The following is an 18,047-nucleotide window of genomic DNA, read 5'->3' as shown; positions in this document are numbered from 1 at the left end:
AAAATTTCATAGATTTCTATTAACTTAAACTAAAGTTATAGTGCGAAAACCAAGAAAATGCTTATTTGGGCCCTTTTTGGCCCCTAATTCCTAAAATGTTGGGACCAAAACTCCCAAAATCAATACCAACCTTCCTTTTGTGGTCATAAACCTTGTGTTAAAATTTCATAGATTTCCATTCACTTTTACTAAAGTTAGAGTGCGAAAACTAAAAGTATTCGGACGACGACGACGACGCAGACGACGACGACGACAACGACGACGACGCAGACGACGACGCCAACGTGATAGCAATATACGACGAAAAATTTTTCAAATTTTGCGGTCGTATAAAAACAGAAGACTTGAGAGTTCTTTTTTTCGTGGCATCAACAATTTGTTAAAGTTGGTGATTAAGTCAGTTTAAAGGGAACCACTAATGATAAGTTAGTGATATTTTGTATGCACTTTTATAAGCAGACTGATCTCTTATCAATTGACATTATTTGGCCCTGTCTCCCTGTCAGGCCACACACATATAAGCTCCCAAAAGATGAAAATAAGTGTTCCCTGTGTGTCACTACAGCTGGATTTTGTTAGATCACACAACTAAAGACTACCACAAGATGACAGAGGTAATCTCTATCTGTCACTGCAGCTTGATGCTGTCAGACCACAACTTAAGACTCAAAAAGATGACAGAAGAAATCCTGATGTGTCACTGAAGCCGGATGCTGTCAGGTAACTAAACTAGAGACTCCCACAAGATGACAGAAGTAATCACTGAGTCACTGCAGCTGGATGCTGTCAGGCCACACCAACTAGACTCTCACAAGACAGGTGTGATCCCTATGTGTCACTGGTGCTGGATGCTGTGACCCTGTCAGACCACACCAAAAAGACTCTCATGAGATGACAGAAGTGATACCTATGTGTCACTGCAGCTGGATGCTGTCAGACCACACCAAATAGAGACTCTCAACAAGATGACATCAGAGATACCTCTGACATCATCCATTGACTGTAAATTACTGTAACATAACCTTGTAAAATAACAATAATAAGCCAATCATAATTCAATTTTTATCTTATTTCTTTTAACTTTTCAATAAATGGCAATTACATTTTATAAACAATCTACTTCTCTACATATCTATATAACAGTGTTTTGACACAAATCATTTGACATAAACCTAACCTAAATATATAAATCAGACAAAAATAGTCACAAATTATACAACTAGAAACAAACATAAAACATTAATCTCCATTCATTTGATCTATATATACCACCTTAAAAGATACCATTGACATTACTGTGGATTCATTATTATTTGTAGGATACCAATTTAAAAAAAAAACAGAAGACATCTGCTATTTTGAATTGTTAAGCTTATAATGTGTTTGTTTTTAATCCTGAATGCCTAAATGGTTTGAGAAATATATCATGAACTCTTTACACATATGATTCATAAATACATACACAAACCATATATTAAAGGGAGATAATGTTATAAATCATATGTTAAGTTTCAAATTATCTCCCTTGTTGCAGTTTATACTTGAATTAATGGTATCTAATTATGATAAATTAATTTTTGTTCTTCATTTCAATGAAACAGTACTACTATTATCCTTCTTCTGGTCAAAAAGTTTGTTTAAGCTCATTGTAGGACATTTGTTTGCACAATAACAGAATCAAGTTGTCAATCAAAGCCTTAAAGGCTGTAAAAGCAATTGCTGCCATGTTAATGTTTGGGGACTTTTATTTTTCATCCACATATATACAAGAATTAAACCTGACATGAGTGTTGTCTAGTTAAAAGTAAGAAGGTTTTAACTTTATATAAATAAAAGACTTTAGCAGAAAGTCATTTTTAATATGTTTTATATTTCACAAGGAGACAACACGTTTACCAGGCTAAAGTTGGGGTCAAATATACATGTGCTGAAACATATAACTCAAAAAGAAATCATCATGGATTATCCCCTGGTAGTGTTTGTAACTTCCTTGGCAATAATTTCCTTTATTGATTTAATTTTAACAATTTTCATTATTAATTTATATTTAACCATTAACACAAATGATTAAGTTAAAACATTTCAACTTTCCAGACGCAAATGTTAAAAAACGGGAAAGAAATAAAATATCTTACAAGACATAAACATGTAAAGAATAAATGAGGCCCCTCATGGGGGGTCCTAGTAATCACATAATCACCATTTTTTTGCCAATATAATCACATAATCATTAAATATTTGCTTATCTTTAGTAATCAAATAATCATAACCTAAAAAAACAGTCCTAGGTAATCAAATAATCATGAAATATTTGGCTTAATAATCAAATAATCATTAAAAAAACGGCCAAGTAATCACATAATCAAAAACCCCATGAGGGCCCTCATAAATGTATGTTTCAGCTTAATAAAAATATTTTCATAATGTTACTTTGTCATCATTTTTAAAACTAAGTTCCAAAAATTATTGCTCAGTTGATATGTGTCCTTCTGATGCGGTACGAGCACATGCACTTGTTTCTATCCATAGGAAGGTCGATTATCCATATAAATAGTTTTATATGGATAGTCGACCTGTTTCTATCCATAGGAAGGTCAATTATCCATATAAATAGTTTTGTATGGATAGTCGACCTTCCTATGGATAGAAACAAGTGCATGTGGGTACGAGATAACTACAATTCTCATGCAATCCCGAAAAGGGGGGTCATCACAGACAAACATGACATTAAATCGTTATCACTGAACTAGTATATATATTGTATAGGGGCCAGCTGAAGGACGCCTCCGGGTGCGGAAATTTTTCGCTGCATTGAAGACCTGTTGGTGACCTTAATTCTTCTTCTACTTCTTCTACCATATAGTGACCGCCTTCAACAAATTGAAGATTATGTCACAGGAGGAAACTTACAACAAGACATAGATTGGAAAAATGTACAAGTTTTAAAAAAAATATGAAAAATTAAAAATATAAAATGTTTTGTATAATAAAGTAAGATGTTGTAATTAATATTGATGCTTTGAGATTGAAGATTTGAAAGAGTCTACTGAAGTGCAATTTACAATGTTATCTGGTAGTTTGTTCCAGTCGGTAATAGTTCTTGGAAAATATGATTCTTTTCTGTACTGTGTTTTGCAGGATGGAATTTGGAAGCTGTTCGAATTAGAATGTCTTGTTTGTCTTTTTTGAGGAATTAATTTATTATTTTTAGGAATTGCAACCTTTTCGTGTTCAATTTTGTAAAGCATTACCAATCTGGAGTCTTTTCTTCTGTCAGAGAGACTGCGCCATTCAAGATGTTGTAACATGTTACCAACGCTTGAGGTGTTTCTGTATTTGTTGGTAACAAAACTTGCAGCCCTCCTTTGAACTTTTTCAATGCTATCTATGTCTTGTTGTAAGTATGGATCCCAAACAGAGCAAGCATACTCTAGTGATGGTCTTACTAGGGACTTATATGCTTGCTCTTTAATGGATGTTGAACTTATGTTCAGGTTCCTCCTTAGAAAGCCTAGTGTGCTATTAGCTTTCTTGCATATGTTGTTAATATGCACATCCCATTTAAGGTTGGAACTGATGGTGACCCCCAGATATTTTGCTATTGTTACATGTTCTAATGAATGATTGTGTAATGTGTAGTTAAATGTGATTGGTTTTTTTATTTCTGGTGACTGAAATTACATTACACTTATCTGGGTGGAATGCCATTTTCCAAGTAGTTTCCCATGATGCCAGTTTGTCTAGATCTTTTTGTAATGTTAATGCATCGGAGTTTGATTTTATTGCCAAATAAACTATTGTGTCGTCTGCAAATAAACGTACTGTAGATGTTAGACCAGTTGGAATGTCATTTATATAGTACAAGAAGAGACTTGGTCCAAGAACTGATCCCTGTGGAACCCCTGACTCAACTGCAACATACTCAGATTTTTCCCCCTCTAGAACTACTGCCTGTTTGCGATTGCTAAGAAAATTTTGTATCCAGTAATTTAATTCCCCTTGTATCCCGTAATGATGAAGCTTATTAGTTAAAAAAGAATGTGAAACGTTATCGAATGCTTTAGAAAAATCCATGACCAAAATATCTGTTTGTTTACCGTTTTCCATGTTTAGTGAGACATCGTCTATAAATTCTAGTAGTTGTGTTTCGCAGGATCGACCTCTGCGAAATCCATGCTGAAGGGGATATAAAATGTTGTGATTATCTGCTGTTGTATGTTTTTCTATGGTCGGGTTGTTGTCTCTTTGACAAATTCCCCATTTCCATTCTCAATTTTATAATACGAACAAGAAAAAACAGCTCTACGTTGCTTTGATATTTATCAATTTTCAGGAAACAATGCGAAAAATGATCTTCAATATTTCGAAAACATGTGAAATAAAATTGCTAACACGGTGGACCGTCGAGTGTCAACAAACGTAGTAGACTTGTTCACTGAAAAGACGAGGATAATGGTTTCATCTAACATTTGTTATGCAAACCCAGTTTTGATCATGATATTTAAGAGGCCCCTCATGGGGGGGTCCTAGTAATCACATAATCACCATTTTTTTGCCAATATAATCACATAATCATTAAATATTTGCTTATCTTTAGTAATCAAATAATCATAAACTAAAAATACAGTCCTAGGTAATCAAATAATCATGAAATATTTGGCTTAATAATCAAATAATCATTAAAAAAACGGCCAAGTAATCACATAATCAAAAACCCCATGAGGGCCCTCATTTAAAAAGACGTACTTTTTTTCAATCTATGTATTAATAAACTAGAAAATTCCAAATTGTAAATATCTCTTCATCTGGACCGACTTGGCATCTACTACGTTTGGACGGGTCCATTTCATTAGTAAGGTGATCGATAAATATTACGGAGTTTTGACAGAAAAGGAAAACCAACTTATTGTTATGTGTTTTCAACAAGGGTTTCGTTCCGCTAAATTATTTGCGCATATAAAGTTTGTCTATTTTTAGATTACAGGTAATAGTTTGACACTACGCATTAACCTGTGTAGTGATTTTGATTTTACGATAAATGTATGAATGAACGATAATTTTATGAATGAACAAGAGCACCTGACCTCTTAAAGAAACACAAATTAAACATAAAAAACCGTATTTATTAGGAGATAATTCAGTTAAATTTTCAATACTAAATCAACAACTGAAATGAATCCATATTTTGTTGAAACATCGTACGAACGGCGGAAAACGGAATCTCATTTATAAAAATGTACTTTTTTTCAATCGGACTTCTATGTTATTTGATAGTCAAACGGTTGACCCTTTAAATACAAAAACACATCTACAAGAACATATTCTGAAACTTCTTAAATCCACTACCTTTTTTTAAAGTTTCAAGCTATGTATTGCATTGGAAAACATACATAGGTGTTAAAGAATGACTGACCAGGAGCCTGTTTAACAAAATACTATGGCTTGATCTGGGCGGAGTCTCTGATCTGGGTCACAAAGATGGCCATACGCGACGGCATAAAAGCAATTGCTTTAAAAATGATACAATGAAAAATATAAATATCATAATTTCTTATTGACAGCATAATTGTAAGAAGCTACTTCTATATGCAGGACTTCAGTTTATATCAAATATTCTAAAATAAAACTTATATTATATTTCTTTGAATGCGATCCCCAAAACATTGGATGTTGGAATGAAAATAATGTATAATATAACCTAACAAAATCTAAATAATCTAGCATCTAACATATATGTGAATGATATGGGGAAAACTTGGCACAAGATCTATTCATTATACAAATGCAATCAAAAGTTCATTCATTCACAAAAACCGACTAGCTTCATACAAGCATCACAACACTGAAACAATATATAAAAAAAACTTCAATAGTTATAAAAACATATAAATAATAAACATTCTTTTCATTGTACATGACAAGTTTCTTTTAATATCCAACATTAGGTAAACATAAATTAAGGTAAACTTTGTCTGAGGGAAATTCATACTTAGTTTCAATACAATTATATTTCCACTTCAAGTTAGACAGAATGTCTCTATAAATTGATGCCAATACTGAAGTACTAGAAAGTAACTTAAGATATACTAATGATGATGAGCAGTTTCTATCAACTTTATGCATTAACGTGGTAAATATAAAAGTTGTTTTGAATGTTTTAGGCTTAATATATGCAGTGGTATTCAGAGAACAGCAAATGGATGGTTTATAAAAAATGAACATGGAAATTGTTGTATTATGTTGATTTTACTTATCTATAAATGTTAAGCTTTTATTTTATAACAAGGCTTTCATAAAATTTAATTTCGAAAATACAACATGTACACAATTAAAGCTCTCTTCCTATAAATATTTTTTAAAGATTTGATCTAATAGATCTACTGACTAAGAAATGTAGCTTTCAGTTTAGAACCTTTCAAAGGTGATAGTTAAAGGGGTCAAGTTGAAAATGTGTTTTAAATTATTAAGCTACTTAATGTCAGATAAAGAAGATTGATATGAATTAAGTTAGAATGGTGTGAGAATTTTAAAATTACAGAAACAGTGAACATATTTATATTATTTATTGATCAATGGCAGTGACAGTTTAGAAACCAATCATTTAAGTACTAGGTTTCTTTATAACCTCTCCATGATAACAAAAAATGGATAAAATTACCAAAAATAAAACATCACAGCACTGCTGCACATGCATCCTTTTTTTTCCAAAAATGAAAAATGGTGGTACAATGAAAAATTAGAGGGGAGATAATTCAAATTCCTTAACTCTCACAAATTTTAAAGAGTCAAAGAAAAATCTATTTTATAATTCTACAGAAGCAGCGTAATGCAACTGTTTGGGGGTCATGGTTTTTGTTTTGAAATTGTATATAATATGTGTCTGTATTTATAGATTCAGATAATTTTTTGTCTTCCTTCCCATAACCAAATATGTGTCATAAAGGGGGGATAATTAACAAATTTCATCTACTCTTACGGTTTAAAATCTAAATTCAAAGACAAATCCATTTTATTTTTCTACAGAAGCAGCCTAATGCAACTGTTTAGGGTCATCGTTTTGGTTTTGAAATTATATAAAATATATGTTTGTATTTGTAGAGTTATGTCAATTTATTATTTCACTTCCCATAACAACCAAATCTGTTCATATTACCCTGAGATTTTAACTCTGAGGTTTCAATGTTGACTGGGTTTATTTTAGTTTTATGAAAAGTGATAAATTACATGTCATACATATATAATATATACCCAAAAACAAAGATAGTTTTACTTAATATATATATGAAAAGTACAAGTATGAAGAACATTGCAGAATAGTTTTTTTTGAACTGGTTTCTCAATTGAAAAAGATTATAACATCAAAAAGATAATTTTACAAAATTTCTTTCACACTTGACCAATGTGCTCCTTTAACTATTTTCTAATTTCCTTAAATTATCCAATCATCTTCTCAGGAATTGATACAGATGACTAACAATGACAAGTAATAATACAATAACAACAGATCACAAGAAAGACGGCAAGGTGAGCACATATTTCAAAAAATGTTTTGTGCATACAGAAAACAGAGAAAACCCGTTACAAGAGAGTGCTATCACAATAAAAGATTGTGAAAATGTAGGATCTTACTTATACCTCATGTTCTTTTTGTCAATAACAAATCTTAACCCATAACTTTACTTACTAATAAACGATAAGTCTTGTTATTGCACTATGTCACAGGATCTTATTTGAATAAGATTGATATGTGTAAGCAAAACATTATAAACAGTTTGAAGGACCTTCTCACTAATCTTTTAGTTGACAGCACTTGTTTAAATGAAAAGGTCATCTAACCCATCCATTTTCAAGAGATCCTAATAGTTGCATTTAATGTTTTATGTGATATTTTATTTCTATATGGTAAAACATTAAATGGTAGAAATACTTCTTTTAGTTTTAATTACCACTTGTACATTTTACTATGATTCTCAAAAACAGAATACGAAAATTTCTTAAGTGATGAGAGGTATAAATAAGTCCTTAAAAAATTAACTTCAACCTGGCAAAGTTATATCATGAGACCAAAATTATTTCATGTGACAACTTGGCAAAGTTATATCATGTAACAACCTGGCATAATTTTATCATGTTACAACCTGGCAAAATTATACCATGTGACAACCTGACAAAGTAATTCCATGTGACAACCTGGTAAACGTGTATAATATTACAACCTGGCAAACGTGTATAATATTACAACCTGGCAAATTTATATCATGTTACAACCTGACAAATTTATACCATGAGAAAACCTGGCAAAGTTATATCATGTGACAACCTGGCAAAGTTATTTCATGTGACAACCTGGCAAAGTTATATCATGTGACAACATGGCAAAATTATTTCATGTGACAACCTGGCAAAGTTATTTCATGTGACAACCTGGCAAAGTTATACCATGTGACAACCTGGCAAAGTTATATCATGTAACAACCTGGCAAAATTGTACCATGTGATAACATAGCAAAGTTGAATTATGTGACAAAATCAATTTGACACTTGATAACATTGCCCACCATTCCCCGGAATAAATAAATAAATATTTAACAACAATAAGTATGATCCTATTCTCAGCTTGCTGTTGTTTGTTTATGTTCATCTGAATTGCCTGTGGAATCTAAACCACTATCTACTTCATTGTCCTTTTTATCTGTTTCTAATTCAAAGTTCTGAAAGATAACATTGAAATTTTTTTATTTCCAATTCACAGTCAATGTTGGGCATACAGATACAAACATGTAGTATGATAGAAAGATCTGTATAAAAATAGCAATAAGATCAACTATTTTCTGAAACATGACACCATATGAACAATTATATTAAAAGGTTTAAGTACAGATTAAATCCTTTGTGCTTCCCTTCAGTAACTTTCAGGATTCTTTTAAATAAAATTGTTAATCATTGTTTTGTAATAGACATATTTTCATTTGTGTCTTTGGGTTGCTTTCTCACTGATAAATGTGCCATGTTGTCATTAATCAATGAAATTAATAAAAATAAGTGGTTATTATATAAATATTCACAAGAGACGGTCTGACCAACATGACATATTTATTTTAATGCAGTATCTTGGATATTGATGCACATTTTCATTAATGATTTGGAGACTTCAAAAGAGCACAAGTTTCTCCCTTTTTTGTGTCTCCAGTAAGTTGGGTAAAATAGATTGGTTTTTAAAAGAAAAATCTTTTTAGAAACCTGTCAGACACACAATAGAAACAATTTTACATTACTTCCAATACAAGTAAACATTTTGACAAGAATTGCTGCATTACTGTAATAGAGTGAAGAAGAGAAGCTTTTCTTTTTTCCAATTAAACTATATGCTGTATGCATAAATGATTGATTGAATGATTGAGTTGTGTTAAATGCCACTTTCAGCACTTGCTATTTCCAGGCTTTCAGTTTTTTGGTAGAGTCAGCCAGAGTACAAGGAGTGAACCCTATTTAACTGATATAAAGTTGTGGTCATGTGTACTTGTTCATGACACAGAAAACAGATCATAAATTTTAAAAGTGGTAAATTCTGAGGGATTCCATTTGGAAAAGTAGGTATGGAAGGGTGATCTTAAAGTTGAATTTTTGCACATTTCCATATGATATTAAATATTTCAATTGAAAGACAAGTTTAAGCCCTTCTATATGCTTTGAAGACTTATGAATTCCTACATTACCTCTAATTCTCTCATGATTTCATCCATAAAATCTGTTGAGTTATTCTTATATGCAACTGCTGCTCGTATAGCATCTTTAAATAACTGAAAAATAAATCAAATAATACTGATCATGTTCTCTTTATCAGTGCTGTAGTTATCATCATGCAAGAAATAAAAATAAGGATTTTAATATAAAATTTTATTACCATTGTCCCAGGGTTGAGTGTTCATCAACATGTTTAACCCCGCCACATTCTTTATGTGCCTGTCCCAAGTTATGAGCCTGTAGTTCAGCAGTTTTTCTTGGTTCATGTCTGTCATATTTTTTTTCTGTAAATTGTTTTGTTTTTATTCATTAGACTGTAAGTTTTCTCTATTGAGTTGTTCCATATTTCATACATCAGGGCATTTTATAGCAAACTATACTGTATAGGTTTTACTCATCGATGAAGGCTGTATGGCTGCTTATAACTGCCTACATCCACATCATTTTGACTTTGGTATTTATTTGTTTCTTTGACATTATTATGACATCTCCGTATTTCTATATCAAAATGAGACCTGTTACCAATAATTGAATAAAACGATATAGTTGAAATATTTCTCTGGTGAAAGAAATCTATATCTTGGAACTGTAATTTTACCAATTTTAGAAATTTTGTTTTCATCTGCCTGGTTTAAATTCTTTTCTCCAAGAACAACGTTTTCTATTTATAAACTTCCTTAAAACATCATAGGTGAAACATGAAAATAATATATGTAATATTTACACCTCTATTATAGGAACTCAATTTTTCTGAATATGTAATAATACCATAAATGTAATCTATTTTGAATTAAGGCCAACTAAAATTAATTAGTAGGTTTTCATCCAATTTTTTTTTTTAAAAATGGGACAGTGGGAGGATTTTATTTTTTTAAATTTATTTCATATGAAACCCTCTTGTGACATGCTCTTCATATATGCATGTGCCATGATAAGCTTATAATATCATGAAAATACAATACAATACATGTATAAGGATCTATAAGGAATCTTTAATTTTAATCAAACTCTTAAATAAATATCTGATTGGCAACCACTGTTCGACATGTTATTGACGCTTTAGAAACCTATTTATAGTTAACAGCAAAAATGTGGAGAAATGCTCTTTTCAGTTGGACTATCTACACCAAATTTATTTTGCTTTTTCAATAATCGATATGATGGTTTGTAGACCCCATAAAATGAAGCAACTGCATTGGTATGCAACATTAGTATTATAAGTACAGAATAAAATGAAAACTCAGTTTATCAACCATTATGTTTGGTGCTTATGCAAGATGAATAATGTAAAACATGAAGCCATGAACTTAACAAGTTGTTTAACGACTCTACTGTGGGTATTGGGACATAGGGTGTTTGTTTTTTGTCATAAAAAACGACAGCCATGGGTAAATCAGCGGGATAAATCTAAGGGCCTGCTATAATAAAATGCATGTTTGTCGACTTTTTCAACTCAATATACGATCAGTAATCTAACAAATCCGTCCTTGTGTCAATTTCTTTAATCCTGTCATGTTTTTTTGTACTAATATGTTCCACGATTCTTGCGCTTTGAATATCATTACAGTCCAAATTTCCTTACACAAAGTCATAGCATAAACAAAAAAATCCACTGTTTTCTAATCACAGAAATGTGTGACATACTACAATTTGCGTTCTTGGACACAACGTATTACTCTTAACCGAATATCTCATGCCCTTCTCATAATTAATCAGTATACTCGGTAGATGATGTTGTCATTATAGAACAACAGAATATGAGTGTCAACTTTATCATTTTAGCTTGATTACTCGGAAAAATACGAAAACCGAAATTTGAAACAGGAAGTAATAAATGACACATAATTTTCAACGGTTACTGGTTACGGAAATGAACAAAATCCGAAAATCGTAATATTTTTAAAATAAAAAAAAATCAGGGCAGGACGATTTCAGAGGGGAAGAAAATCTATCAATTAATTTTAATTGGCCTAACAGCTACTAAACACTGTCTGAATTAGAATTGTCATCTTTTTTAATCATTGTTATATATATGTTACTTTATTCTTTTACATTCTTACCCTCACAACATTGGTTCCATCTGATGCAGAACAAAAATAAAATGGCATGTTGTGTTTCTTGGCAAAATTGAATGATTTTGTTGTCACTGACACATCAACTGAAAACATAAGTGGAAATTGTACAGGTTCTTATAACAACACATAAGAGCTTGCTGCTGTGATTTTTAAGAGATCAAAATGTTAAATAAAAAGTGAAAGTAGGTATATAAGTAAAATTTAAGCTTACTATGTAGTATGACTTTAGCTCATTGTTGAAGACCATAGAGTGAACTACAGTTGATTACATCATTTGGTCTCTAATAGAGAGTTGTCTCATTTGCAATCATACCCCATCTTCTAATTTCTATTTTTAATTTGAACAAGAATGTAAAATAAAATGTGCTTGTCATAAAATTAAAAGTTTGTTGAAATTGTTCTGCCAAATTTTGTAAATTGCTAAAATAATATAATTAGGAAGAAGGAAATTGTCTATTTGTTACTTAGAATAAAGGAACTTCTGTAAACAAATAATCAGCCATTGTGTGTCAGATTTCGTAAATTTAGAAATTGATGTGATCATGAAAATAAACTTATTTTATAAATAACAATGGATCTTAATGATATAGGGTTATTGCATGAATATTGGGGAATATTGTCCCGAGTAGAATTATATATTGCACGAGCTTGCGAGTGCAATATATGTTCTACGAGGGACAATATTCCCCAATATTCATGCAATAACCCTTTTATTGTATAGCAATATAATATTTGAAAGTAAAAATTGGTTTAAACTAAGATTTTATCATTGATGACGTCATGAATTTTGAAGATTTATTGCACTAGTGCAATATTAGAATTTATTGCACGCTAACTTTTGGTTACTTTCTGTTGGAAATATTATACTGCTATACAATAAATACATATATAACATTGCAGTGATATTAAATATACAAGTCTATCAATAAAATAAAATTACATGTAATATATTAACACAATTTACCATCTATTTTATTGGCAGCACATAAACAGGGTATTTCAGGTCTATATTCTCGTAACTCTTTTAACCAGTTCGGCAGATTCTTATATGTTATTTTTCTTGTTGTATCAAATACCTGCAAGTAAAAAATTGTTTTGATTTTTTTTAATGTATAAAGATTTCATTAATACATTTACTCTTATTCCTGGTCAATACCTTCCATTGCCCAATAAAAATTACAAATTTCCTCGAGTTTTCAGAAAATGTGAGCATTGTCAATAATTCAAGGTCTAGATAAAAAAATGTGGTATATTCTTTATATCTTGCTATTTTCTGCTACCTATTTTTGCCAAAGAAATGAAACCTTTCCCCAAAATCTGTTGGTGTTTACCTTGCCAATTATATTTTTGCAAGTTGATTTGATTTTCTGCGTTTTATACCACTTTTAAGCACTGCTTTTGGGCTTTTTCATGGCGGCTAGTTTTTATTGATGGAGGAAGCCGGAGAGCCTGGCAAAAACCACAACCTTCAATAGGAAAACTGACAATCCTAGTCAATTAAGACTGGAGTCGAATGCACCAGCATGAGGAGGATTTAAACTTATAACCTAAGTGTTGATTACAGTAGTAACTATTAGACCACTTGGCAACCGATGTCCCTTTTGCAAGTTTAACTCTCCCAATGATAATTAAATACCATAGCTATTGTTATCTGTGGAGTTTATTTAATTTGAAACTATAAAGACATAATACAGGTATTTCAAATACACATAAACAGATCCTGAATTTACAAAAAAATAAAATCCACCATAGACTTGAGACAGATTGGAATTAATAAACCGTTAGAAAAGTTAAGTGGAGTAATAGTTTACTTACAATTATACAGGCATGTGCTTGATGATAATATGAAGGATGCATGTTGTTAAATCTCTCCTGACCTGCTGTGTCCCAAAAATCTACAAATAAATCAGTATTTTAAAATCCCAATTCAAATAGAATTTAAATGGACTGCCTTTGTTCCTCATATACATGTGGCGGCCAGTTTTTATTGGTGGAGGAACCATGAGTGTCCAGTTTTTATTCAGTGGTGGTCGTTTGTTTATGTGGTTCATAAGTGTTTCTCGTTTCTTGTTTTTCATATAGATAAACTGTTGGTTTTCCCGTTTTGCAGTAGTACTTTTTGGGGCCTTTATAGCTTTCTGTTCGTTGTGAGCCAAGGCTCCGTGTTGAAGATCATACCTAGACCTATAATGATTTACTTTTATAAATTGTGACTTGGATGGAGAGTTGTCTCATTGGCACTCATACCACATCTCCCTATATCTATATCTGATTGAACTCATTTCAATGTCTAGAGTTAATTTATAAGAACAGAAGCAAAACTCTTATACTGAACTCTAGAAGCTTAAAATGTAAAATGCATCAATAAATAGTTCAAAAACACAAGGCGGTTATATACATAGCAAGATAACTACTGATCTGTAAAATACATTTATGGTCACTGTTTTGTCAAAAATATTTAGAAACAGACATTTTGGCAGACCTTGCTTGATGTTAATGTTTTCACATAATTTAAAGTCCCATTTACTTTCACTTAACATAATTTGGTTGCTATTACATTTGTACTGCTAAATCATAATTGAATAACAATGAAAGACATTATTTTTAAATTCACATCTCAAGGTAAATTTGTATGTTGCAAAATAGACTAAGATAGCCTGTCTGAATATTTAAAATTTGAAAAAAATAGTCTAAAAAGCAATAACATATTTCTCATTGCATCAAAAAACTTACCAACTGAAACTTTTTCTTTGTTGACTTCTGTCTGGTAATTGAACAACGTTAATGCAAAGGTAGATAACTGTTGAGGTTTACTAAAATTGTGGTTAAGGACATGAATAATAACTATGTAACTAATATTTAGAAAAGAAAAAAAAATCAGCAATGATTTAAAGCCATACAAACCCTCATACATGTATGCTTTCTTCTATATTAGTGAAGATATGCTGACCTAGATATAATTTCTGCTTTTATGTCCTCTTGTATTGTTGTCTCATAGACATAGGCATATATCTAATCTCTTTTATTTAAATCAATTATAGCAAACTTGTTTTGGCTGCAATAGATTATTTACTTGCAGCTGTATAAAGCTTTAAATTTTATTTTTGTAATACACCATTTTCTCCTCTTGAAGTAATTGATATTTTAAAGTGGTAAATTCATGACAACAAATATTTCTTTCTTTTCCTTCTCTTGCCTGCAATGTTTACCCCTTCTTTGCATATAATGAATATAAAGGATACTATCCATCCATTAAAAATCTTTCAACTAACCTATAAAAGAAATTATTGATTTATTTAAACCGTAACTATAGTTACAACAAAAAGTATAAAATATACACTTAATATGACATTTACAGACATAGACATATTTGATAGAATTTTGATTTTATCATCTACAAAATTAAATTCATTCCTATGGTTTGAAAAGAAATTGTTGCAAAAAACATCAGATTATTGTATGAATAAATATTAAACAAAGTTTGTTTCCACCACTCCAAATTTTATTATTTGAAATTGATATTATTTTTAGATTTCTTTTTGGCCAGCCTGCCAAAAATGGTAAAACTAATAAAGTCCAGAAATACACTAGATATTACTTGGTACTCATTTACAAAATCTATAACATCTATTGTTGCCAAATATCTATTGTCTTTGATTGTACATGTCAATTATTACATGAGGGGGATGCCTCAAACATTTTTTTAAAACTTATAGTAAATATATTCTGGCATTTCTGAGTTGGCAAAAAAATTTCTCAATATCCAGGAAATTTTGTAATTTTCTGAAACATAAAATGCATTTAAAAATTTATATTTGGTTCCTGAAATACAACTCAGTGTATCATTAAATTTTCCATAGATTGGTCTGTACTCTACATGTAGTTAAGTTTGTGGTATGAACACAGCCCTATTAAGGTACCAATAATACTCAAAATAACCCCAAAATAGTCTTAACCCTCAATTATCAAATTGATAATAAATGTCCTGAAACAACCAAAATATGTTGTGTGGAACACAAATAAAAAACATCATAAATACTTTGATTTAGGGACATATTATTTTACGCGACTAAATAGCAATTTATCTATATTTCATGGTTTTGGTCTCCTTTCTGGGATTTGAGATCATTCATTTGGTATTTTTCCCTGAAATTTGACATCCCAAAACAAATAACTTTATGTCACAATGTACTTTGATGTGTCCCCCAAATAACCCTGCATGTAGATCAACTGAGGTAGGTCATTCATAAATCTAAATTGCAATATTATCCTATTTACAACACATTGTGTCATTAAATGTCCATTGGAAATACTCTCATGCTCATTAGAAAGGGTTGTAATGACAAATCGTGGTAAAAATTGTTGTGAAGACGTTTACAGTAATTTTTGGTGCATGACTTTAAAATATACACTTTCTTTAGGATGATAAAAAAAATAACTAGTTTTGACGAATCATGTTAAATTTTTTCCAATAATAATGGTGACGGTAATTACATGTACTTGAAACCTATGACGAAAACATGATGCTAATAATTTGACGAATCACTGTAAAATTTAAACTAATTTGACACTTTACAAAGCCACAAATGACTGTTTGACACCTAAAGGTAAAGGTCATTCATACCCTCATAGTACAAAGACATATATGACAATATGTCATATGGTTAGACCATATCTTGTGCATGTGTACAGCAAATGTATAGCATTTCTTTTTCAGTTTACTTTCTGGTAACCAGATAACTATCAAAGTGGAAGTCAAATATTCTAAATAGCAGTTTCTGGCCACATTTCATCAGAGAGGTACCCAAAAGTTGTGAACAAACAAAAAAGGGGGTGCTATTTGTGTCTGTAAGTGGTAGTTGGGTGGCATTCATTGACTCATAAAATCGGTGTTCATTATCATATGCGACTTTTATCTTTTGTAAATGGAAGTTTAATCAAATATACTTTGATTTGCCGACAGCACTGTCTCCTAAGCAAATCACTTTGACCTTAGTACAGCCATCATCACCGGCTTTGTCGTAGTCAGGTGCAACATTCGCCATTATCGTTATTGCTGGAATGTTGCGCGAAGCATTATGGGATATGACTTCCTTACTGGAAATCCCCTTTCAATGAGCGGCTGTTAAAAGACAATAATTTCTTCCATTAAAGATTAGAAAATAACCAAAGATAAAAACATGTTTAAATATTATAGACGTGTTCTAAAATTTTCCAGTGCAAACATTGTTCTCAACGCTACAATGGGGGAGAGTCCAAAATTTTCTATAAATATTATTCTATTTTTAGAAAACGTCGACTGCTGACAAGTGCTGTCCGTCAACAGGTTTTTAGTTACAATGTTTTGTAAACTTCCGGCGCGGAAAATTCAAGTTTGCAGTTTTGAAAGTTGTTGCAGCAGGATGCAGTGCTCACAAGTTATGCACCTGCTGAGGTGTAAAAGAAGACTGATTTTCTTGTGATAGAACTTTTGCCTTCAAATCCAGCAAAATTAAGCGCACATCATTGTAAATGTAAATGAAACAAAGAAATAAACTATAGTCTAGGTATATATAAACTTAAGTTAAGTCCAAATTAAAAAAAAGCCTTGCCAGACTTCATAATTATTTGGACTAATATAGACTTGTACTTTGTATAGTTATGTTAGTCATTATAGAAGAGAAATAATATGAGGCAGGCATAACCTGTGAATGGGGATGAAGTCTCTATGAATTATTTTTTTTAATTCAAACATGTTGATAAAAGAAACGGAAATACCGTAATGTTCCCAATTTTGGTTCTGTTGTTAGGGATTTAGCTGTGACGTTCTTTAAGTTATGACGTCATATTCAATGTAAACAAAAGAAGCGCTTTCATCAGGTAACGTTTTTTTCATATCAAACAATTATTAAAAATGAATTTGTATTGAGTTCCAATCTTATATTTTACTAGACTGATAAATATATATTTTATTCAAAGTCTCATGCAAACAAGACCGGAAAAGGAAGTAGATTTCTGCGCGAATGCGGTGAAAACCGGACAGGAAGTAGATCTGAAAAGAAAAGTTAACGATTTTGATTTCATTAGTAGAATGAAAAATTCTGGAAATTTTCCCGATTTTTTTTTTTTTTTTCTCATCTTATTTTTCTACCATAATTGGGGACCTCGTCCCCATATAAATCATATATAAATTCTGTTTCTTATCTAGATCTATATAAATGACTTACTAGATTACCTATAACACAGCAA

At 31.1% G+C, this 18,047-nt stretch overlaps 2 protein-coding genes across 8 annotated transcripts in view; one reads left to right on the top strand and one right to left on the bottom strand.

Moving 5' to 3' along the window:
- Positions 1-5,533: 5,533 nt before the first annotated feature.
- LOC143047779 (rab-like protein 2A) lies at positions 5,534-16,905 on the bottom strand. 2 transcript variants are annotated; one of them, XR_012969658.1, is made up of 9 exons: positions 16,767-16,905; positions 15,062-15,091; positions 14,553-14,632; positions 13,635-13,714; positions 12,784-12,895; positions 11,805-11,902; positions 9,717-9,800; positions 8,217-8,711; positions 5,534-8,164 (listed from the first exon to the last, which is right to left on the bottom strand). XR_012969658.1 is itself a non-coding variant. In XM_076221036.1 (8 exons), the coding sequence occupies exons 1-8, from the start codon at positions 16,862-16,864 to the stop codon at positions 8,613-8,615; spliced, it is 681 nt and encodes a 226-aa protein (XP_076077151.1). In that variant the 5' UTR covers positions 16,865-16,905; the 3' UTR covers positions 5,534-8,612. The 2 variants fall into 2 exon arrangements, 1 of the variants encoding a protein (XP_076077151.1); XM_076221036.1 differs by having other exon boundaries at positions 5,534-8,711.
- Positions 16,906-17,184: 279 nt separating this feature from the next.
- The window catches only part of LOC143047778 (uncharacterized), a 101,714-nt gene continuing 100,851 nt past the window's right edge, over positions 17,185-18,047 (top strand). For 3 of the 6 annotated variants that reach the window (XM_076221029.1, XM_076221031.1, XM_076221026.1), the window contains exon 1: positions 17,185-17,365. The gene's annotated coding sequence lies outside the window, so the exon portion shown is untranslated. The remainder of the gene's footprint in view (positions 17,366-18,047) is intronic. The other 3 variants (XM_076221027.1, XM_076221032.1, XM_076221034.1) reach the window with 3 other exon arrangements.

This window comes from Mytilus galloprovincialis, chromosome 10 (assembly GCF_965363235.1).
Source record: "Mytilus galloprovincialis chromosome 10, xbMytGall1.hap1.1, whole genome shotgun sequence".
NCBI classification, from domain to species: Eukaryota; Metazoa; Mollusca; class Bivalvia; order Mytilida; family Mytilidae; genus Mytilus; species Mytilus galloprovincialis.
Note: the sequence above shows the minus strand (reverse complement) of the source record. Positions and strands in the feature narration are given on the sequence as shown.

Bases quoted from the DNA above. Each gene is read 5' to 3' on its own strand.
- LOC143047779 (XM_076221036.1), bottom strand. From the start codon at position 16,864: ATGGCGAATGTTGCACCTGACTACGACAAAGCCGGTGATGATGGCTGT. The intron at 12,896-13,634 runs GTAAGTAAACTA...TTTTACTTGCAG, and splicing joins AAGCACATGCCTGTATAATT to GTATTTGATACAACAAGAAA. The intron at 9,801-11,804 runs GTAAGAATGTAA...TTTATTTTTCAG, and splicing joins ATGGAACCAATGTTGTGAGG to TTATTTAAAGATGCTATACG.